This window comes from Tyto alba, unplaced genomic scaffold (assembly GCF_018691265.1).
Source record: "Tyto alba isolate M040663 unplaced genomic scaffold, T.alba_DEE_v4.0 Super-Scaffold_40, whole genome shotgun sequence".
In the NCBI taxonomy this organism is placed as follows: Eukaryota; Metazoa; Chordata; class Aves; order Strigiformes; family Tytonidae; genus Tyto; species Tyto alba.
The window spans coordinates 23,250,553-23,275,209 of record NW_024881316.1 but is presented as its reverse complement, the minus strand read 5'-3'; the positions used below and the strand labels follow the sequence as shown (position 1 = coordinate 23,275,209).

The 24,657-nt window shown below is 38.9% G+C and overlaps 1 protein-coding gene across 3 annotated transcripts in view; it reads left to right on the top strand.

Moving 5' to 3' along the window:
- Positions 1 to 24,657, top strand: part of PRIM2 (DNA primase subunit 2) — a 127,104-nt gene that overhangs the window by 75,362 nt on the left and 27,085 nt on the right. For all 3 annotated transcript variants that reach the window (XM_033009867.2, XM_033009865.2, XM_033009866.2), the window contains exons 9-10: positions 4,000 to 4,072; positions 5,220 to 5,405. In XM_033009867.2, coding sequence (XP_032865758.2) covers positions 4,000 to 4,072; positions 5,220 to 5,405 — 259 coding nt within the window. The remainder of the gene's footprint in view (positions 1 to 3,999; positions 4,073 to 5,219; positions 5,406 to 24,657) is intronic.

Below are 24,657 nucleotides of genomic sequence, written 5' to 3'. Positions count from 1 at the left end.
TTGGTGTTCACACAGATGTTTTTCCTTGTAATTCTTCCTCACAACTCCCAACTCCTCCTCCCAGGTTTCCCTTTTTAAATACGTTATTGCAGAGGCACAGCCACCATCGCTAATTGGCTCAGCCCTGGCCAGATGCAGGTCTGCCTTGGAGATGGAGTAGCTTCAAGAAGCTTCTCACAGAGTCCAGTGCTGTAGCCCTCTTCCCTGGCCCCCCACCCCCAAACACAGAACAATCCCACTCTTGGAAACACTGATACAGTGGAAGTTTCCTCTTGGTCAACAGTGGTGTGAATGTATATATTGATATGTTGCAAGATATGTTTAGAAAACTTCAGGTAACTAAGATTTTGGATTTTTAGAAAGGCAGTTTTTAAGTAATGGAGTTGGTCTTTTCTAAGCAAACTTTTTCTGTTTGCTTACCATGCTGAGAATAGTTGAGCTTTACAGAGTCCAAAAAGTATAATTTCTTCTTCTCCCCTGCAACCTTTGCACTGGGATTTCTGTCCTTGCAGTAAAGTTTCCTATGAAGCTCAGTTGTAATGGTCAGCAAGATTCAGAGAGTATGTCCTCTTTTTAACAGTGACTTATGAAGTCTTACTTTGTTCATTTACTGTGTAGGAAAACTTCCGTGTCTTCTCTTGGGCTTCCTCTTCCCAGTCCAATTCTTTCTACGGATGCTAGCAAGAAGTGGTTTTCTTTAGCTTAGCAATTTTTTTCAGTATTGGTATAATTCTAATCATATGCAAGCAGATGAACTGAAGTGATTATGGTAGAGCAGCTTAAAAAGTTACCACCTCTCATCCTGGAAAGTGATAACTGACTGAATGGTAATTTGCCTAATTGCTTTACAAAAAAAAAATAAAAAAAAAGAATTGCCTAATCAACAGCTGTTTTCTGTTCTGTGATTTGATTGTAATATTTTTTGGAACTGTGCTTTTTTTTTTTGTTTGTAGTTTGCCTAAGTGAAGTGATGCAGATCTGGTTCTACAAGGAAATTTAGATACTTTAAAAAGTAGAATCAGTAGTAATAAGCATACACAGCTCAAATACTTTTAATTATTTATCCATTGCTGTGTAATGAAAAAAAAATCTATTAAGTGCAGTAAGCTTGCCTGGTTCTCCTGTGTGTGCCAGAAAGAAGACTGAAGAAGGAATGAATGCATGTATAATTAAACAAATGATTTGTCTGGTAGTAAAATCAACTCTTAGCTATATGCTTTTCACACTCCACAGTATTGAAATGTCACAAAATAATCTGTAGCACCTAATGTCAACATTTAGCTAAATTCCTTTTTTTCTTGTGGTAGCCTCTATATGTCTTCTGAAGACTTAAGAAATGGTCTTTGTTAATTTCCTTGCAAAATCCCTTTTGCACAAAGAAATTTGTTCTTACCCAGACTTTGCAACCTGATTTTTTGACCAATATCCTGTATCCAGAGCCCCTGTTGGCTTTATTGCTTGCTGTACTGTCAACTCCTGATTTCATTTGGGTTCTGCTGTAAGCATTTCTCTTGGCCTATTCTGCAGCCCTGCATATATCCTTATTCAAGAAGTCTGTATATTTTAAAGTTAAAGCTGGTTATTAGATGCTTGTATTTGATTTTGAATTACTTTGATGACAATGTCTACATGACTGTCTCTGCTATATTGTAGGGTTACCTCAGCTAAATTCAGGTATCTGAAGTAGCTTTGTTTCAGTATGAATGAAAGATGAGGCAGCACATGCAAAGTCCTGTGCAATTTTGTCTAGACAGCTACTGCCAGGAGTTAACATGTGTTTGTAAACTATTACCGCAGTAAAAGCCTTCCCAGCTTTTTACTGGTATACTTAAGTACTTTTGAGTTTTCCTTCATGGTAGATGTTCATAGTGATATATCAGTTGTGAGGTTTTTTGATTTTGTTTGTTTGTTTTTATAAAGTTTGTCTTTATAAAGTGCTAAAGTACAAGAGGTTCTTGATTACTGGAAGAAAGCAAAAGTGAACCTTGCCTTCACAAAGAGTAAGGAAAAGGATCCATGGAACTATAGGCTGGTGAGCCTCATCTCAGTTCCAGATGTATGGAGGGCAAGAGGGTGACCATCAGTTGTCAGCATGGATTTGTGAATGGGAAATTATGCTTGACCAACCTCATTGCTGGCCATTTTATCATAGAAGCCTCACTGGATGGGGGGAAAGCAGTAGATGTTTATCTTTGTGGCAGGTGCATCCACCCAATGAAAATGTGGCTCCCTGGCTGTTGAACCTTTCCTGTGCCCTTGTTCTCAGGGCTTTACGGTAGTTGGAGTCCTCAGTCAATCGGGGCTGGTATTGACCACAGGTCAGATTTGGCTCAGGTATAAATAGAGTCCCTGGGGGAGCCGTTTTGAGCTAGTCCCTCCCAGAGCAGTGTGCTGCAGGTAGGGACTCTCCCTTTGGGTTGGGATGCTGCCCAAGGAAACTCCTTGGGGTTCTTATGGGTTGGGAGGCTTCTCTAAGATGTTCCTTGAGGTTGAGAGTTCTTACCTTTTATTAGGTGAGTGATTGAGCATTTTGGGTTGTTTTTAAACCCCAGAAGTTTGTTCTCCTCTCACAGACATTTGAACTTGCTGTTTGTATGTTTGTGGAGTGTTGATTAATTGTGTATAAAAATAAATTTTGGTTTTTATTTTCTGTTTGTTTGGGAGTTTCTGCAACAATCTTGACTTCAGCAAGACTTTTTGACACTGTCTCTTGTAACATCCTCATTGACAACTGATGACGTATGGGCTGGGTAAATGGACAGTGAAGTGGACTGAAAACTGGCTGAAGTGCTGTGCTCAAAGGTTTGTGATCAGAGGCATTAAGAGCAGCTGGAGGCCAGTCACTAGTGGAGTACCTCAGGGACTGTTACCAGGTCCTGTATTGTTTAGCTGCTTCTTTGATGTCCTAGATGATGGGCCAGGGTGGGCACTCTGCAAGTGTAAGATGATACCGGGAGGAATGGTTTACACGAGGTGGGTGTGCTGCCTTTCAGATGGACTTGGACAGGCTGGAGAAATGGACTGACAGGAACCCTATGAAGTTCAACAAAGAGAAGTACCAAGCCCTGCATCTAGGGAGGAATAGCCCTGCGTACCAGTATAGGCTGAGGGCTGAACGGCTGTCAAAGAGGACCTTGAGGTCCTGGTGGGTAACAAGCTGACTGTGAGCCACCAGTGTAGCCTTGAGGCGAAGAAAGGTAACAGTCTCTTAGACAGCATTAGGTGAGCACTCCCAGCAGGTCGAGGGAGGTGATCCTTCCCCCATACGCAGCACTAGCGAGGCCACATCTGGAGGGCTGTAGTCAATCCTGGGCTCCCCAGCACATATGAGGAGAGGCTGAGAGAGCTGAGATTGTTCAGCCTGGAGGAGATAAATTTCAGGAGGGCATGTGTGTGAATCTTATCAGCACGTATAAATAGATGTCTGATGAGGGAGAGTAAAGAAGACAGAGAGAGACTCTTCTCAGTGGTATCCAGTGATAGGCCAGGAGGCAATGGGCACAAACTGAAATACAGAAAATTCCACTTAAACATAAGGAAACGCTTTTTTATTGCCAGGGTGGTTAAACACTGGAACAGATTGCATAGGAGGTTATGGAGCCTCAGTCCTTGGAAATGCTCAAGACCCAGCTGGATGAGGCGCTAAGCAACCTGCTGTAGTTAACTATTTTGAGCAGGGGGTTTGACTAGATGTTCTTCAGAGGTCTCTCTCAGTCTCAACAGTAGTGTGATCCTGTGATCCAAATCCTGAATCACCCCTCCCCACTCCTCTCAGATAAAGGGAGGGAGGGTTTCTTTACCATGTTGACGCTAGTGTTGGTTTTATAAATATTAATTACTTGCATAACTGTCAAATATTGTTCTATTGATTTTGCCTGATACAAAATACTTTCAGCCCTTAATTGGTAAGATAATTTCTTTCTAAATTTGTAAACTTAAAAAAAAAATATATTTTTTAACAGTTTTAAATAATGTTGTACTGTTTGCTTTGTTTTTCAGCCATTCTTATGTTGGCCCAGATTACAGCGTGCAAAAGAACACTGGAAAAATTTCACTAGAACAGATAGATGCTGTAAGTCCTCTGTGTTTATTGAGCCATGTTGTATGTTGATATGTAACTTCTTAAAATTCAGTATTCTACGTACAGATAAGATATAAAGCCTTTATATTTTTTTATTTATATTTGCTTTGTAACTCTTGAGAATTACTTGAATGAAATTGTGATAAAGTTTAACATGGAGCAGAATTAACTGAAAATGCATCTCATCAGGATTTAGGCTGGAGCTATAATGAATTGCTTAATTTGCTGCTTAATTTTGTGTACTTTCACAAATACCTAACATAATTATAAACAGAGTTTAACAAAATTTTCTTATTTAATAATTTTGCAGCCCATGATGTTTAGCTTATGATTATTGCATTGCAATATTAGTCTTTTCAGTGCTGTTCTTGTGACTTTTGACTTACAGAAGGTTTTTCCAAAACAAGGAAGTAAATAAAATGGATTGTAAAACCACCTCAGTGGTGCAGAGACAGTTAAAACCACATTACAACACCTTTATCTGAACTTCAGAAATCATTTGTATTTTCACTGTCCATCTTAACCATGACAGTTCTCCTTTGGTAGTGAATTCCAGACACGACTCAGATGTTAAAAATAAAAGTGCAAAGCCCAAGTAAACTTGAATGCTATAGTTTTTTCTGTCTGAGATCTTGCTTTATAAGAAATAGTATTCTTCAGGGGAAAAAACCTGCAGATCAGTTGTAATGGATTTTACTCCAGCTTGTAGTTTTTCAAAGATGTTTAAAAAAACCAAGCAATCCTCCCCCACCCAGCTCCCAACCCCAGAATACTCTAACAAAGGTCACCTTGCCATTCCAGAAGCTAAACCAGGGAAAAATCAAGAAACACTCTAATGGAACTGTGGATACATTTTTCATGACGGCAATTCAACCTTTCTTACTTTGTAACTGAAAAATAATTCTGATACTACCACCTGTATTACTCTGTCCTTTGGATTTGTTCTTGAGATGGTTATTGGACATGACGGCTTAAGGACACACTTCTGTTATCATCAGTCCCAAGGTGCTCTGCGCATGCATATCTTTTCTTCCAGCCATTGACATTTTCAAGTGGAGCTAATGAATAATCACAATAAGCATATCTCCTACAAATTAAATGATCAGTATGCCTTAAACAAAAATTTTTCTCTCCACAGCTTTCTGTGAAATCATTCCCTCTTTGCATGCGCCAGCTGCACAAAGGGCTACGTGATAGCCATCATCTCCGGCACGGGGGCCGTATGCAGTATGGACTGTTCTTAAAAGGCATTGGCTTGACTCTGGAACAGGCACTGGAATTTTGGAAGAAAGAATTTATCAGAGGAAAAGTGGATGCAGACAAGGTAATTTAGCAAATGAAAAATATCTAAATATGCGAATGTGAGGATGTAGTTAATGTGTACATTGTGCTACATATTTGGATAGATGCTTGTTAGAGTAGATAATTTGGCAAAAGGCAAAGTAATGTCTTAAAGTTTGTTGGTTTGGGTTTTTTTTCCCTTTACTTAGGATTTTATTCATTTTGTTGGTCATTCTCCTGAAACATAGGAAAAAAGACAAGCCACAAAGAGGCTTTTAATAGATGAGGACTAGAAGAATCTTACTTTACCACTAAATCAGTAGGAAAGCAATGCTCTTTATGAAATACAGGTACAATGTGACTAAATTAATTCACCAAGCAGGTAAGTTTCCACAAGCGATACTGTCTGAAAGTCAAGGTTAGCCCTTTTTTGTTGTTTAATTAAAAAAAATTAATTGGACAGCTGTGTGTAAGGTGAGCTTGCCTTCGCAAATTTACAGTCAAATAATAAAAGAAGAAACTGGAGGGGAGCTAAGACAGAAGAATATATTCAAGGAAATAGCAAGAAAATGCTGTTCAGTGCAATGAACAGTATTATTCCCCTCCAATACTTAAAGGGGGCCTACAGGAAGGGTGGGGAGTGACTCTTTATCAGTGACTGTAGTGATAGGATGAGGGGTAATGATTTTAAACTGAAAGTGGGTAGATTTGGATTAGCTATAGGGAAGAAATTCTTCCCTGTGAGGGTGGTGAGGCACTGGCACAGGTTTCCCAGAGAAGCTGTGGCTGCCCCCTCCCTGGAAGGGTTCAAGGCCAGGTTGGACGGGGCTTGGAGCAACCTGGTCTGGTGGAAGGTGTCCCTGCCCATGGCAGGGGGGTTGGAACTAGATGATCTTTAAGATGCCTTCAAACCCAAACCATTCTATGATATGATTCTATGATTGGCATATTAGTTATTGGTCTAACCCCTGCTAATATTTTTGAGAGTATCATGAGTGAGGAAGATGAAACATACATGTGCTGACTTTTTGAGAGCATGAAAAATGTACACTAATTCTTGGAGGTTTGTGACCTGCTCCTTACCTTCAACAGCCTAGGTAAAGTCAAGCAGGGTTCCTCTCTCATCCATCTCTGCCTAGCCTGTGGTTTGTGTTAGAGCAGATGTTTCAGACCTTACGTCAGTTTTGTTCTGAATATGATATTTTACATTTAATATTGTGAGATCTCAGCTTTCCAGAGTAGTCTGAAGTATTTTGGAGTGTTTGGTAGACAATCTTTTGTTAGCTTAGGTTCTCTGGGACATGGCTATTTGTATAAGATACAGGGCAAAAAGTAATTCTGGCAGCAATGGATTATGGTACATATGTCTGTTTCAAGTCCTGGAAGATAGATCAGATTTTTTGGGAAGGAGAAAGGGATTTGAAGGTGTGATTTGAATGAGTACCTAAACCTCTGTACATCTAGCTCCTTAAATGGGATATGATTTAAGAGGAGATTTGAATTTTAGTAAAAAAAAAAAAAAAATCAAATATGCATTCCCTTACAAAGGTTTCAAGAAAGGATTTGAAGAGAGGTAATAACTTAAATTTTGCAGCTGAATGCCAATTAATTTCTAGCTGAATTCAGGAAAATACAGACTTTTCTGTTGTAATTTCCTGTGCTTAAATGAAATTGAAAGAATAAAAACAAGCTATCAGAAACAGTAACAGTGTAAATATATACACTTATTATTTCTGTTTTGAAAAAATATTATGTGAACAGGTCCAATTCTACCTGCTTGTGCTTTGACCCTAGGTGTATACACATGTATGAAGAGATGTATGCACCTTGGAACCTGTTTTCAATCACAGTGTTATGACTTTCTACTATAGTATCTCTCTTGATAGGTCCTAGAAATAGATGTTTTATGATCTTGTGTTTAGCTTTGTACGTTAGAAAGCATATTTTGAATGAAGGAAGGAGTTCTAGTTACTGCATTTTTCACAAGCAGGATGCTATTTCCATGTAGTTTTCGTTCTTCTCAAGTTTTAGAGAACCAACTTCAGACTTGAGGTAAAAAAAGCTGATTTTTCACATCCGTAACAGAAATCAGTGGCCTGTGGTTTTTCAAAGTAAAATGTCATATAATGTTTAATGTCCCAAAAAAAAAGGAAGATTAGTATAATTCTTATTGGTACTTTATTTTTTTTGACATTTTTATTTTCTGACACTCATGCCATTGTTCCTTTCCTGTAGAGTGGAGATAATGATACTGTTTCATCTTACTGGAGTATTGTGAAGATACATGCATGATACTTGCTAAAGACTAAGGTTAATTATTCCTTACTGACTGTTGTACTGTAAAGAGGGAGTGCTCAATTTACTGCGAAGGGTTGTGGTTTCAAAATTGTGTGTTCATGTTCATCTTTAATGGCTGCAACGTGTATGCCAGTTCTCAGTCCTAAGAATTCTTGGCACACAATTTCAGTCTTCAGCAGGACAGAAGTTACCTTGAACACAGCAGTGCACTGGAGAGCCTACCACGAGGCTAAGCATAGGCAGAATGAAAATTTGCACCAAAAAGAACTCCTTCTGTGCTCTGAATCACTGATGTGGACATACCCCAGGGCTCATTGATAAAAACACTGTAGAAAAGTTTTTGAGAAACAGTATTTCATCTTGAGAGAGGAATTGTTAAAAGTATGTTGTAAATGAAGTGTGAAACCATGTATTCAGTGGAAGGAAAATAATTAAGTAGAGCCTACAAAGAAAGCACTGAAACTGGTAGAGATGCTCTGTTAGGGGGCAGAATGATCATATGCTGTCACGTTCACAACAAGCACAAATTCAGAGCTCAAAATAAAACATTTTTTTCTTTAGACACTGTGACTAAAATTTCTCTGCAAATTGCTAGGCTAAGAGTGCCTAAATGGTAAATTATCGTTCAGATGATAGAATCAACTGTCAAATGGTGGTAGATGTGTTACTTCTGACTGAATGGTTATGCCAGTAGGTTTTATAACCTCAGTGTTACTTTAAGGCTGGTTTGTTTTTTTCTGTAAAATGTAATCTTACTCTAAACAGATATTAATTCACATAGATTCTTTCACATCCTGTTCTTGTTGCTTAAAATATAACTCCTCCATGCACCAAAAAAGAGGGGCATAACTCCAGTATGGTTTTAAAATACTTGGAACGAGAAAGTAATAAGATGAGTCAAGACTGATTAAATAATTAAAATGCAGTTGAAAAAATGCTCTGATATTTGAAAACAAAATTCTCTTATAGTGGTGGTGGTTACTTGGCGGTTACTGTTTTCAGATCTACTTGTATGATTAGTCTGTGAATGTGAAATTGGAGACTTCAAAGATGATGCAGTGTTTACAACAAAGGAAAGAATGAAAGATGGATCAGTTACTTTAAGACATTATTCAGTTACTTATTTAGCTAATAGCCTGTGTCGTGGTTTAACTCCAGCCGGCAACTAAGCACCACACAGCTCATTCTGCACCTGGCAGTGGGATGGGGGAGAGAACTGGGGGGGAAGTAGAACTTGTGGGCTGAGATAAAGACAATTTAATAGGACAGAAAAGGAAGGAGTAATACTAATAATGATAATAGAACATACAAAACAAGTGATGCATAGTACAGTTACCACCTGCTGTCTGATGCCCATCCATCCCCGACAATTCCCCCTAGTTTATATACTGGGCATGACGTCATATGGTATGGAAATACCCCTTTGACTCATTTGGGTCAGCTCTCCTGGCTGTGTCCCCTCCCAGCTTCTTGTGCACCCCCAGCCTCCGCTGTCAGAGCAGTATGAGAAGCTGAGAAGCCCTTGACTTAGTATAAACACTGCTTAGCAACAACTAAAACATCAGTGCGTTATCGGCATTATTCTCATCCTAAATCCAAAGCACAGCACTGTGCCAGCTACTAGGAAGAAAAATAACTTTATTCCAGCTGAAACCAGGACAGCCTGGAATCAAGGTTTTGATGCAGATGGATGACTTTAAGGAAACCCAATAGTACCTTTTGCTTTCCTTTGATTCGTATATACTTGTAATATATATTCCTTTTCTTAGCAGTATTTAGTGCAAGGTGGTACAAAATGCTATCTTCTAGTACTCTCTACTCTGATTATTTACCAGAAGAGACAGTTGCTAGTTGTGCACTTCTGTGTTGAAAAGTAATTCCTTTGATATTGCAATTTGATATTGCACTGATTTTTGTTATTGTTGCATATGCTACTGAAGTGCATCTGAAAACTGTGTAAGAGCTTGGTTTTCATTTATTAATTTATTTAATAAATCTCCAAAACCTAAGCTTTACTATATTTACAAAATTGCCCTGACAACAGGACTGCTTTCTTGTCCTTGTGAGTTTATGCTGAGAATGAGACATGGCTGTTTAGCCCCTGTGTTCTAGGACTCTTTCCTGGGGGATGTGGTGGCATTCAGGCTAGTGAAGCCTCTTATTCTTCCTCACTTAATTTTCCAGATCACCTTACTGCAGTTTCATATGGCTTGTTGCTTTCTACAGCAGTTGGTCACAAGTGGCAAGGAGTAGGTTGTTTTCTAGTTGTCAGGGGTTCCTGTCTAAGGTATACCTCTTCATCCCTTCCTGCTAGTGAAGGTCCTCATGACAGATATTTTCCTGGAAGAAGGAAGAGGAAAGTTTACTCAGACTTAACCTTGCTCAGGGGCTGTGATTTGTTAAGAAGCAAACCCTTCACAATGAAGCTTTTGAGTTTCAGTTTGTTATTAATATATTCTAGATGTTTCTTCCACACATGATGGTCATATATGAAACTGAGGACAGCCAGCTTGCCAGCCTACTGTATCAATATACAAAGGAACACATCTCCTACTGTTCTTCTGTTAAGAAGTGAATAAAATTTGGGATGGAGAAACATCCCAATGAGATAGTTCCAGTGATTTGATTTTGCTGGCTCTTCCGTTTCTTTTCCAGATGATCTTAGGATGTCCTTGAATCTGGATTCAGGAGTGAGGCTTTATATTGACTGCAAACAGCTGGTGGTGAAAGTTTCTACCAGGACCTACCACAAATTCCATGAGTGGGAGCTTGGTTGGATTGGAGACCTCCCGAGGTCTTTTCCAGCCTAAATTACCCAGTGATTCTGTATGCTGGGCTGAATACAGGTAGAAGTACATTTTTGTGAGGGCTGGCCACAAGAGGGAGACAAGATCACAAGGAATAAACAAATATAACGTAGAGATGTAAATTAGAAATGCTTATGCTACAGTGCTTTGTAAGTCTATACAATTATATTATTAAAAAAACCCCAGTGTATTTAAATGAAAATAAAAATAGGCACTTGACAATTTGCAGAGCAGTGCTTTTAAGCATGCACAACCATTCCCAGTGCAATTTATAATGTATGGATGATGTGGTGGTTCTTTAAAACAACCTCTACCTCCTTAAGTCCCCAGGAATTCTCTTTTCTAGGATATAAAAAAAATGTAATAAAAGTGCAGCATACATTACCTATAAAATCTTATCCCCCAGAAATCTGTGGGAGTGTAAAAGTACGTCATGGTACACACCAGATATTAATATAGTTAAGCATATTGCCCTTGCTTTCATTGGCTGTCAGGGGACTAGATAGTCAAGTTCTTGATTAAATTGTATTTTTGTGTTAAACTCATCATAAAAGGAAACAGAATTTTTTTTTCCTTCCACCAGTGACTGTAAAAATTAGTTTCAGTAGAACCACTTACTATCTGTATTTCTCTTTTATTATTTGGAAGTTATCATTTCACACTCTAGATGTAGTGAGATAGAACAGGTGAATTGTAAAGATTTTGAGTGAATCATTTTTACTCTGTATTGGCAATAATGACATTCTGTTCATAACATTATTATATGTTTACTGGCTATGCTTACCTAGTATAACTGAGCATAAAGAAAGTCAAAATACTTTTACGATATGTTTCCAAATCTTCTTGTGCTCTACAAACTTAGCTCTTGAAGTTGCTTTAATAGCAAGCTGAAAGTGATTTAATTGTTAGAAGAAATGTGAAAATGCATTTTCATTTACAGGATTCATTTAGATTCTCAAACTTACTAATGAATTTACATTAAATCTTTTTTTTTTAAAATGCAAGTTGAAGAAAAAAACAGCAATTTGCAATTGTTATGGGAGTTTCAAGACAGTAGGTGCTCCAAGTGCATCCTAGATGTGTAGACTTGAAGTAAAAATTAACATTTAATTTGAATTTTAACCCCAAAAGCTAAAGAAGAGGACTTTCTGATTTTGCTACTCCTGAGTTTTTTTTGTGTGGTTTTGGTTTACGGTTTGGGGTTTTTTTAGTATAGTCCTTTGTGGTGTTCCTCTGAACAGCCAGGTCTGTGAAGTCAGATTATTTGTGCAAAACTGACAAGTGACTTGACCAAGGTGCTGCTTGTTAGGAGCCGAAGAGTCTTTGCCACAGTAATACACTGAACACCAAATTAAAAATGTCCACAGTGTGATCTCCATAGTAATATTAGTGACCAGAAATCAGCTTTATGACAGTGAATCAATCATCAGGAGATCTATTCCTTTCATATAACTTCCTTAATTTTTTTTTTTTTTTGCATATAGTTTGAAGCCTGGAGGTTGACAGGTGCATTGTTCAAATGAGGCATGACTGTTGTTAAAGATGATATTCCTGTGAAGAGAGATGGGATGAGATCTATTAGCTGGTATGATCTTGGCTGAAGAGAATACTTTTTATATTTTAACAAACAATATACAGAAGAAGTGTTTTGAGCAAATTTGTTTTATAGTTAAAATTTACACAACTAGGCATGAGAATTAAAAGCATGACTTGAAGCTGTAAATGCATGGATTGCTGTTGTTGCATCTGAGTCAAGTGGAATTAGTACAACTTCCTTGTTGGTTGTAGCTGGAAAAAGATTTTCTTTCCTTTTGCTATAGTAATTTGATAATAAGGAGTGAGGAGTTGGGCCCAAATAACTGAAAATCCTGAGGACTTATGTTGTGGACAGCTATTATTCTTCCCTATTTGATTCCATATGAATGGTTAGAGCTGAGCCTGTAACCTAGGAATTTCTTGCAAAACCTCTGTGGTCTGGCCACGGAGTTTAGTCCAAGGAATCATGATATCCTTCTTTAGCTTAATGGAAATAAACTTCACCTCATGTCAACAAGGCCAAGTGCAAGGTCCTGCACATGAGTCAAAAGAATCCCAAGCACAAACACAGGGTGGGTGATGGGTGGGTTGAGAGCAGCCCTGTGGAGAAGGACTTGGGGGTATTGGTAGATGGAAAACTGACTGACCCAGCAATGTGCACTCGCAGCCCAGAAAGCCAACTGTGTCCTGGGCTGCATCAAGTGTGGCTGGCAGATCAAGGGAGAGGATTCTCCCCCTCTATTCCACTCTCGTGAGACCTCACCTGCAGTGCTGTGTCCAGCTCTGGGCCCCCATGTAAGGACATGGACCTGCTCGAGCATGTCTAGAGGAGGCCATGAAGATGATCAGGGGGCTGGAGCACCTCCCTTCTGAGGTCAGGCTGAGGGAGTTGGAGGTGTTCAGCCTGGAGAAGAGAAGGCTCCAGGGAGACCTTATAGTGGCCTTCCAGTACTTAAAGGGTGGGGAGGGACAATTTCTCAGGCCGTGTAGTGATAGGATGAGGGGTAACAGTATTGAACTGAAAGAGGACAGATTTAGATTAGATATAGGGAAGAAATTCTTCCCTGTGAGGGTGGTGAGGCACTGGCACAGGTTGCCCAGAGAAGCTGTGGCTGCCCCCTCCCTGGAAGGGTTCAAGGCCAGGTTGGACGGGGCTTGGAGCAACCTGGTCTGGTGGAAGGTGTCCCTGCCCGTGGCAGGGGGGTTGGGACTAGACGGTCTTTAAGGTCCCTGCCAACCCAAACCATTTTGTGATTCAGTTGCCATTAAAATTGGGTTATTTCTGGCAATATCACAGTATGCATGTTAAGTTTATGCAAGATTCTTGGTGTATCATATATTATCATTTTTATCTAAAGTTCTGTTTTATAAATGGGAGTTTGTCCTTACTGTCTTTTGTGTCCTAGGATGGAGCTGGGATAAGATTTCTTACTGACTGTATCAGATGTAGAGAATATTAGCAGTGCCTGTAAATGTATAACCCTGACCTGTGGCTAAAGGGAAGTCACTGTCAGCATTGTCAATGTTACTTCTGTTTAGTGTTGTGGATGTAATCATTCTGAAAAGACTGCAGAAAATTAGCTCATCTAGTTTGAACTGTTTGCTTCCTGTTTAATTAAGCATCATGAGATCAAAGAAAAAAAATCAAAATAGTTTAAAGTTGTATTGGTGATTTTTATTTGGACTTAGGGTTAAATAGTAGTGTGACGTATTTATGGACATGACTGCATGATATGATTATTAATACAACTTTTGCAAAGCAGTTGATGCTATTTCTGCTTTCCTGTATATAGGAAATCTTGGCTTTGCTGCAAAGGGATTTACCAATAACATCAATGTTGTTACAATACTTACACAAATGTGTGCAAGTTTTTACGTATTGCTGCTCTGACCCCTTTATTAAACAAAGAATACAGATATGTGTTGTGTGGCTCTTTCTCTTATAGTCCATTTTACTTTTTTTTCAAATTGGGCAAGTAAATGGAGCACATCATAGCTTCAGTTGACGTGAAAGAAGTCAGATGATGAGAAATCAGATGTGAATATAAGATTAGATATTCTTTGTGATACGAGGTAGAAATTTCCTACCACTTACTTCAGCAAAATAAGATTAAAGTAATCAGTTTTTCACTGTTTCTGCCTCTATACACTGTTATTAATCATCACTGAAAAGATACTGTTAACTTTACAACTTTATATAAATAAATTAATGTATATATATACAGGGGCTGGGGGTGGGTGTGTGTATGTACATATAGCCTGCACATGATTTAACTATAGTTTAAACTGTAAGTTTAAAAAATTGGAGTAAGGATAGTAATACATGGTAAGTGGTGCATGATGTTGTCCTATTGAATCCAACTAGTTAACTTGGGTGGTATCTAAATTTACAGGCAGAATATTCACTGGTAAAGGGATGCTGCTGCCTCCCCCCCCATTAATGATGCTTTTTAGTATCAATTACTGGAGTTATTTGCATTTCCAAAATTAGCCATGTTCACTCCCCCCCCACCCCCTCAGTGGTGAATGCTGCATCAATTTCCTGTACCTTTTGGCAGATGAATAATCTGCAAATTCACTTGGCACTGTTTTCTTCCAGTGCACATTAGAATTTTGTTTTACCTGCCACATCTGAAAATCTGTATTTAGTAATCTAGTGTGTAAGCAGGTTAGTGATAAGGTTCTTGCACTGACAAGAATAAAAGCAATAAATATCTTTCCTGTACTAAAACTAATTTAGATCAGAATCTGGTCTCTTACAACTTGTTTTATTCCCAGCAACACACTTTTTCTTCCCATACTGTTAGTATCTTTTTGGATTTGTGTGTTTAAAAATGGATGTTAAAGCCAGACCTTTAATTTTCTAAGGTACCTTTTGTAGTCTTAAACCACTTGTCAGACTTGCACTTTATTATCTCTGTGGAAAGACTGTGTACTTGTCAGAAGAGGTTTCTGTTTTATTAGCCATCACACCAGCAGCAAGTAAGTACGTCCGTGACATTTTAAGAAAAGTAATAGATAGATTTGCCTATCCGCTTGCCAAATTTCTAAGTTCAGCAATTGTGAAGTACCTGAGTGTCACTAAATATGGTCTTTAGCAGGCTCTGTTGAATACCTTCTTAAGCATACAGCTCTCTCTTTCTAACCATCTGCTGAAAAATACCTGCTGTACGTTGCCACACACACCACCAGTAATATATTTAAGTTCTTTGACTGTTTACCCTAAGTTCTGAGACAGGGGATAACTGGTTTTGAGATGTAAATCTATTCATCCCTATCTTTTATTACCTTCCAGGACAAACTGAATGGCATAGCAGACCTCTTCCAGTTGTGTTCTTGTGCTTTTTGAACAGAAAAGTTTTGATAGAATGGCTTATTAATCTTAACATAGTTGTTTGAAATAATATTTTAAAATTATTTTATTAAATGTTCAGATTTCCTCTAATCGTATAAACTGACTTCCAAACCAAAACCCAGAATCCTGTATACTTTGCTTTCTTTTTTGATAATGTCCATGTAATTGTTGTAACAAGATATAGCTGTCATATTCCACCTGTCTATATTCAGCCAGAAAATCATGGCTATATTTCATACTCAGTCATCCAGAAAAGCAGCATGTTGTATCAAATGTGCATTCTGCTGATATACCACATAGGCACGATATAAATAAAAATGTATTTTTACTTTCAGAATTGATTTAACATTCTGCTGCATGTCTTTGAAATCTATTGAATCTCATGAATAAAGGCAGGACAACTCTTTTATACCTTATTTGTGCCATGCACAATTTATGTTTCAGAAATTTAATATATTGATTTAGGAAAGATAAATTGCTATGATAGGGCTTAAGTACTTCAACATTATAGAGGCTACTACTTCTTGAAAGAAGGTTAGGTTCTGATTTTATATTGAAACATACAATGCTATTTAGCTGTGAAACTGAATTCTGCTTATGTGGTGTGCTCTGAGCTTTTCCTGTTTCCTATGTCCCTTTTCAAGTCCACTCACACAAGGAGAAAAACAAAATGTCCCTCCAGTACCTCCCCCTCCACCCCACCCCTGCTGTACATGGGGGAGCAGAAGCTAGTGGTCTTTATGGCAAGTTTCATGTTTTAAATTCCAATTTAAAAATTTTTTTTTTTTTTTTTCAAATTCAGCTATTTAATGGAGTTGGGTTTGGGGCAAGAGAACTGGGGCAATACCAGTGAAACCCTAAGGAAATTTTTTTAAACAAGAAAGATTGTGGTTTTTTTTGGATTAATAACAGCAGTTGGGCTCTTCCTTGTATTTTATTAGAAGATTATGTCCCTGTTTTTAGAACCTTATAGCAGGCACTAAAAAATGGGGTGTATGTTACTACTTCTGAGATAGTTCACAGCAGTCTGGCAGTTAAGCTTCTTTATTTTTCTGTTTGCATTTTCCCTTCAGTCAAGCAATCTTTTCATTAATAATGAATTAACAAAAGTTAAAAAAAATATTAAAATAAAAGATGGGAAAATAGTCTTGTGCATTTTAAAGCAAGCTTTCTTCTGTCATTAAGTGCAGAAAGACTTGTCATACTTGCAGTCTAGAGATCAAATGTATCTTGATTACAGTGCACTCTGTGCATAAGATAAAGGGATCTTTATATGTAAGCAGTTCTCCTTATTATGACAGCAAGGGCTAATATGTGTTTTTCTGCACTTCTCTTTCCTTTGATCATCATCTTAAAATGTGTTTTGTTTTTTATTGTGCTGTTAATAAAGAAAAAAAATCTGTTTTAACAGTTGAGATTTTACAGAAAGAATGCCAGAGTTCTTGAGCCAAACTGTACTGTTTGGAGAGCTCCAAGGGTTGATGAACATCAAATCTCCGTGCACAGTTTTGTGTTTTAATGCCTTGTTTCTATCATTCTTTTATGATTGCATCAAAAAAGTTAAGTCTACGTGTTTCAAGAGTAGACATAAGGAATACTTATCAGTCGGACGGAATGGATTCAGTACTTGCCTTCCTTGTAGTTTTATTTTCAGAATTACCTATTTTTTTCCAGTGATCACTTTATCTAGATTTTTTTTTTTTTCTTTACTCTTATACTGGGGATTTCCTGGTATCTCAAGACATTACATGATTGGGCACTTAATATCCTTCTGTTCTGGCACTGATCTTTGTCCAAGAGGTTTAACTATATCTCGGTAAAAGCCAAGTTCTTTGCTGCAGTTGTATTAATGTTGATAACTTTGTCACTTGGATTGGTTGAAGGGATATTCTCTAGCCCAAGTAACTGATCTCTTGGAGTGATGTTGCCTCTTCTGCAAATCTGAGACTTAGGGTAAAATTGAATCTCCTGGATTTTACTGTATCTCATTACAGGCTGGACTGGTTCAGTCATAGATTTCTAATGAATGAGGACAGGACTGCTTTGCTGGGGGACTGTTATAACCTGATGGTAACAGCAATTTGCCACTCGATCTCATGATCAATGAAGAACGCCTGCCTTTGTTTTTTTTAGCTCACCTTGCTTCTTGCATACCTTTTTTCATCTAATGCTGAACTTGACTTCAGATGTCATTCTAATCAGTGTATAGATTGAGGAATAACAAATTGCAAAGGTTTCCTAATAACATTGCTACACCGCAAGGGTGCTTGCAAGGGGATGCAGTAATAAATTAATGAAGTATTCAATAATATCTACTCAAAATAAATTAATGAAGTATTCAATAATATCTACTCTACTGGGGACCTTATTCAGGTGAACTCCCTATGCAAGGTACATGGTTTTAAAAGGAAAGAACAGTTCTGTGGTTAAAGTAGTCCAAAAGGTGTGCAAAACTCTCCAGTCTCTGCTTCAAAGATTGAATATTTAGGGAATGCAGCATAGTTCAACTAGATTGGAAAATACAAAAATTCAGTGAGCACATGACATTTTCCACTCTATCAGGCGATGGTTGCTCTTTGGAAACAATGCACAGCCATAGAACTTCAACTGTTGTGGTGAACTTCATCAGGTCTTTTGACTCTCTGGCAGATGTAGTAAGTAGAACTGGAATATTGGATAACAAGCCAGACTTGGATTAATTCCAGTATGCTCTAAAAGTCTTTGAAATTGGGAACACCCTAGCATAGGTGAATTGCATCCCGTGCCAGCAGCAGCACTCTTCAAAAGCAGATCAATACACAGTGTTCTATTGGACTCATTTCTGTTGAACACATCAGTTATTTTAATACCAAGAGTCCTGTTCAAAATGAGGCAGGTCGTGCTAATTTTTATTGCCTGGAATGACTGAGACAATTTTTCCTCAGACCTTGTTGTGGTTTAGGCCTGATTGGCAGCCAACCACAATGCAGCAGCTCTCTCTCCCTTCCCCTCCGGCAATGAGAAGGGACAGAGAGCCAGGCTTGGGGTTCAAGATAGGACTGGGATGGGGGAAAATCCCCCTTTTATGATCACGAGCAAAAGGCAGACTCGTTAGGGGAAGAAAAAAAGAACATACATTTATTACAGACACTAACAACACATAACAGAGTAGGACAGTGAGAAGCATTGCCACATCTTGAAAACACCTTCCCCCCACCCCTCCCTTCTTCCCGGGCTCAGTTCTGCTCCCGATATCTCTACCTCCTCCCCCAGTGGTGCAGGGGCAGGGAATGGGGGGTGCAGTCACTTCCTTCATCTTCGGTGAGGGGAGTGTCCGAAACTTGTTCCTCCTGCTCCATCGTGGTCCCCCTCTCACAGGAGACAGTCCTCCACAAACTTTCTCCGACTTGAATTCCTCCCATGGGCCGCAGCGTTCCCCACACTGCTCCGTCATGGGTCACTAACTTCCTCCGACTGGATTCCCTCCCACGGCTGCAGCCCTTCCCGAGCTGCTCCGGCGTGGGACTCCCCCGCATGCTGCAATCCTCCCAGCACTGAATTACAGCAGTGGGGCTGCCTTTTCCCATGAGACCCCGGCCTTCTTCGGGCACAGAACCTTGATCATCAGAGCAGAAGCCACAGGCCGTAAATCAATGTCTGCTCCACTGTAGATCTTCATGGGTGGCAGGGGGGGCGCCCTGCCGTCTCACCACAGGATACAGGGGGGTCTCTGCTCCGGCACACCTCCCCCCTCCTTTCTTCCTCCGTTCCTCTACTGACCTTGGTGTTCATGCAGCTGCAGCAACTCCTCCTCACAAGTCCCACTGCCCATCACCACGTCCCTTCTTAAATACGTTATCGCAGAGGTGCAGCCGATTGGCTCAATTTCCCAAACAGAAGTGGAGCTGACTTGGAGCTGGGGGAGCTTCGAGAAGCTTCTCACAGGGGGCCACCTCTATGACCCTCTCCCCTGCTACCAAAAAACTCCACCACTCACTCAACCCAGGACAGACCTCTCATTTGCGAGTTTCTCTTCTGCTATCCCAGTGACCTGCGAGTCATACTCTGCTAAATTTCCAGTTTCCAGTATGGCAGCTTGGCTAGCTTTACTTTCTGGTATGGTCTTTCTCCTTCCTTATGAGGAAAATTATCATTACTAGAAAGAAGGAGCCTGCTATGCCAGAGTGTTGAGTTAAATGATAACAATTAGACATTGTGCTGGGTTTGTGTGTATGATGGGGGGTTTTTGGTAGTGGGCAAGGGGGCTACAGCAATTGGCCCCTGTGAGAAGCTTCTCAAAGATTCCCCAGCTCCAGGTCAGGCTTGCCTCTGGCCAGGGCCAAGCCAATTAGTGACAGTGGTTGTGCCTCTGCAATAACATATTTGAGAAGGGGAACCTGGGAGGAGGAGTTGGAGTTGTGAGGAAGAATTACAAGGAAAAACATCTGTGTGAACACCAAGGTCAGTGCAAGCAAGGAGGAGGAAGGGAGGGAGGTGTGCCAGAGCAAAGCCCTCCTTGTATCCCATGGTGAGATGGCAGGGTCACCCTCCCTGTCACCCATGGAGGTCCATGGTGGAACAGATGCCCACCTGCAGCCTGTGGAGGATCCCACACCCGAGCAGGTGGCTGTGCCTGGAGAAGGCCAGGACTCTGTGGGAAGAAGCCCCCGTTGTTCTAGTTCAGCACTGGGAAGACTGCAACGTGTGGGAAGGACACACAACGGAGCAACTCAGGAAGAGTTTGTGACCTGTGGGAAGGACTCACATCAGAAAAAGTTCATGGAGGATTGTCTCGTGTGAGAGGGACTCCACGCTGGAGCAGGGGAAGAATGTGAGCATCCCTCCCCCTGAGGAGGAAGGAGTAGCGGACTGACCAGAACCCCATTCCCTGTCCCCTGAGCCACTGGGGGGGAGAAATTAGAGAAATTTGGACCAAAGCTGAGCCCAAGAAGAAGGGAGGAGTGGAGGGAGGTGTTTATAAGATGTAATAAAGCTCCCCACTGTTCTACTCTGTTTTGTTAAGCATTGTTATTAGTATATGAATTAAACTGATGTTCTTTTTTCTTCCCCTAACCAGCCTGTTTTTTGCCCGTGACTGTAATGGGCGAGTCATCCCTCTCAGTCCTTATCTCGATTCCTGAGCCTTTTGTTGTATTTTCTCCTTCCCATTCCTGATGCGTAAGGAGGTGAGCGAGCAGCTGCATGCTGCTCGGTTGCCCTCTGGACTCAAACCAGGACAGCCATGATAACACATTGGACTATTTTCTGTGAAGCAGAAGATATCCCAAATATTGAGGGTATGGGCTGGAGCCGAGAGTAGTGACTCTCCTCTAAATCTCTTGTGAAGTCCACTTGGTTGCCACTTTGCCCTATTGCAGTGTGGTCTGCTGAATGCCTCTGTCTTCTCATTCACAGCTTTAAGATGTGACAGGCTAGTGAAAATAAGCCCTCTTTCATTGTGCAGTCTCAACCTCAGGTCCCAGTCCTGCATTTTATTGCTGGTTCATCTTATAACCAGGATACAACTGGATACATTTCAGGATTCTTCACAGAGTGACATGTCTCCATGCTGACATCAGTTTTCTTTCCTATTTCTTTCTTATACATTTAGGTTTTTATTGTACGTGCTGATCTAGGCTATAGTATATGTTAGAGTATAATAGATTGTGATCTATATGAGACTGTAAATGCATTGTGTGTTCACTGTGCTCAAATAAAACTATAGAACATCATATGAGAACACTCTTGTTTAGAGTGTTGATAGAATTTGAATAAGCAGTAGGCATTTAGTTTTTGGACTTTGCAGGGGTCCCTGGCCCAGTCTTCATCTGTCTTATCTGAAAGTCTGTAATACATGCTACAGTGTTATATGGGTTTCTCTCAATTCTGATACAGACCTACTGATTTTTTTTTCCCTTGAATACATACTCTTTTCACTGGGATCCTAAGTTGCCATTATAATCGATAGAGATCTAGCCTATACAGTCAATAGTGTCTAGAGAATGATTTATTTAATGAGCCTCTAGGTGCCTACATTAGGGTAATTTTAATTGTTCCCCAGGCTCCTCCAATTGCATTGACCTCCATCGACAGTAATGGGAGATGTCTGGATTTAGATGTCTGGAGCTGAATCTTATTCCTATAGATGCAGAGTTAGATACTGTTCTATTTCTGTTTAAGATTCTTAGTCTTTTTTTAATGCCAAATTTATGTCTACTTTGCAGTCTGTTAATACCCTTACATCTCTTTCAGTGAGAATACTCTCTGTGTTCTCCTTTGCCACTGAATGTTTTGGGGACTCTTATTCATTGTCTGCCACTTCTGATGAAATGAATAGCCCTGTTAATTTACTGCTTACCTTCTGCTGAAAGATACACTTCCAAGTTACATCAGTTAACTTCTCTGAATATTTGAAATGACAAGGAGTTTACACCTCTATGTTCAGTAACACTCTGAACTGCCAGCATGAAACTTTCAATATTTTCAACAAGACTGTGTATTAATTTGTTAGTGGAATTCTGATATGGATGAAATTGTCACCCACAAACTGATTTTTGCCTTAAAACAGCTATTCTTTCTCTCAGATTTTTTTTTGTTTGTTTGTTTTGTTTTGGTAGTGTTACTCACTGAAGTTTTTGCAGTAGGTTAAGCAAATATTTTGGAAAAATAATGATTATTGGGAATATAAACCCAGTGTTATTCATAGATACATGGCATTTTCATCTTTTTCTAAGTTTGTAATTTTTGAAATATTAATGATATTAGAGAAAATGGCAAGTATAATTAATGGAGTACTACATGAAATGACTTAGGCATTGTAATTCCATAAAGAATTAGGAGATTGGTGCAGTGCAATATGAAAATGATTTATTAATTTGAGATAGCATTTTTTTGGGATAAAAAGATATATCTGTGTATAGGTGATACTATGCCAAGAAGATAGGACATTGTACTAAAAGGAATCAGATTGTATTCTGTAGAAGTAATGTTTAAAAAAAGACTGCTGTGTAGTTCTGTATTCACAAAGACATTTCACTTTACCAGAACTAGAAATGAATCAAGTATTATAATAAAATCACTTAGTATTTTTTTTCCTACACTTACTGGTGAGCATTAAAATAAAGTCACAATTTTACATGCTCTTAGTTGTTGTTTAAGGTAGTTTTTAAAGTTGCATTTACCTTTATGACCTCCACAGGCTGTTACACTCACAGAAACTTTATTTTAGTGGCAGTCTTCAAAAGAACAGTCTTCCCCGTGCCAGCTTCTTGTTCAGAGGCTTCAGTTTGAAAGCAACTTCTTTATCATTTGCTCCAAACTATTGAATTTGAATTGAAATGTCTCTTCTTTGACGATATGTTTTGAAATGCATCTTCTGTATCTGAATTTTCTTCAATATAATGTACATGAAACATCTATTGACTAAAAAAAAAAAAAAATCATAACTTGGATACAGAAAGAAATATTGCAGTGTCTTGAAGTAGCTAATAAAATCTTTCATAGATGACCAAGCATGTGCCTAAGAAAAATCACGTTGTTATAGGAGATGGCTTTAAGATGTGTTGTGCTGAAAATTTGATGCAGTGTTTTAAGACAGAAGATGGCCTGCTGTGGTTTATTTTATACTTTTCGTGGTTCAGAGTCTTGGTACATGTAAATGTGTGAATAAATAGTGTACATAAATGGTATATTTAGCTAAGTTATATTAAGGCAAGCTTAGACTACTGTAAATAAAAGCCTACATTGTCATTGTTTGCGTGAGTGGTCTGGGGTAGCTCAAAAACTAGTTCATCAGCTACACAGTTTACACTTGCGTGGGTAGTACACAAGGAGTTTCTGATTTCCTTGTGGTAGATAGAGCCATCTCCAGGGCAAAGCATTTTTGCCTCATGTGATTTGGAAAACCTGAAATTGGAGGGGAAGAGGGTTTTTGCACTTTATGTGAATCAGTTTGTAATGACTGCTGCACAACATACTAGAATTTTCCAGCTCGATATCTCTGATCTGTGCCTTTAAGGTAGAAATTGTGCTACAGGTTGAGAATTGAGGATAAATTGAAACTTTTTGTTGTTGGCAGAGAGAGCAGCATTTATTTAGGCTCCTAAACAACAATTGTGCTTGGGAAAAGATAATACCAAGTTGAGGTTATTTTAAGAGTGAGCTTAAAAAAAAAAAAAAGATTGCTTGGAAAAAGATATGCCACATAAGCAGTGTCAACAGTAATGATTTGAGTGACTGTCTAGGAAATGGATGAAAAAGTGAACCAATTATTTTAGAAGATAACAAGTGCATGTGATAAATTCATGAGTTTGAAGCTGTTGTCCATACAGGCTCACCATTTCAGACAGGAAATAACCAATCACTGGTAAAAAAAAAAAGGTGCTAAAACATTACTACTTTGAATTTTGCAGAGTTGGAACTCATCTGGTGGTCAGCCAAGAAGCTAGACAAAATTACTGCAGTCATTTTGCTTAGTAGTTAGACTTTAAATAAATAAATCTCACAGTACTGTAAGGAATAGATGCATAAAAACTTGCATGAGTATATAAAAGTAGTTAAATTGAAACATGAAATTTTTTCAGAAGTGTGAACCTGAGCATGCAGAGCTTGGAAGACCTGACAGCAAACTATTTTCCATCCTAATACACATGCTGAATATCAGAATTGTTAACAAAATTTATGGAGGACTTAGTTCTATTTCCAGATACTAATCTGCAAATATGACAAGTGATATAAGGAAAGTAAGTCTCAGTGATGACATGATACTTATTCTGCTGTGGCTGGGATGCCTTGGGAATGTCATTTGTTACTCTCTTTTGAAAGCGTATTCAGTTGTATTGAATTGATAATTATGAGAAGCACATGACCCATACTTCCCTGCTTTGTTTGATGAAAGCTTTTCTTCAAAGGAGATCATATACCTGCCCAATGGGCAATTTGAAGTACATCCTCATTCCATATCCAAAGATCTTGTGAGCATTTATGTGATCAGAACTGATGGAAAATAGCATTTCCTTAAATTCTTATCTTGAAACATGGTAATCTGATATTAGGCTATACCAGTTGCAAATTTATAGTTAATATATAAATATATATTTAATACCTTTTTATTTATACCTTACTTATATCTTAATTTATAACTTGTTATCTTCTAGTGAAGACTAACGCAGTATGTGTGTCTTAACTAACAGTTATAAGGCAAATTAATCTGCATTAGTCTGATACTTATGTGAATATGCCACATAAAAGCAAAATGTAAGTTTCTTGCTACAGTACACTCATCTATACCCAGTGAACTGTCCCCAGCCACCTTGATTCTG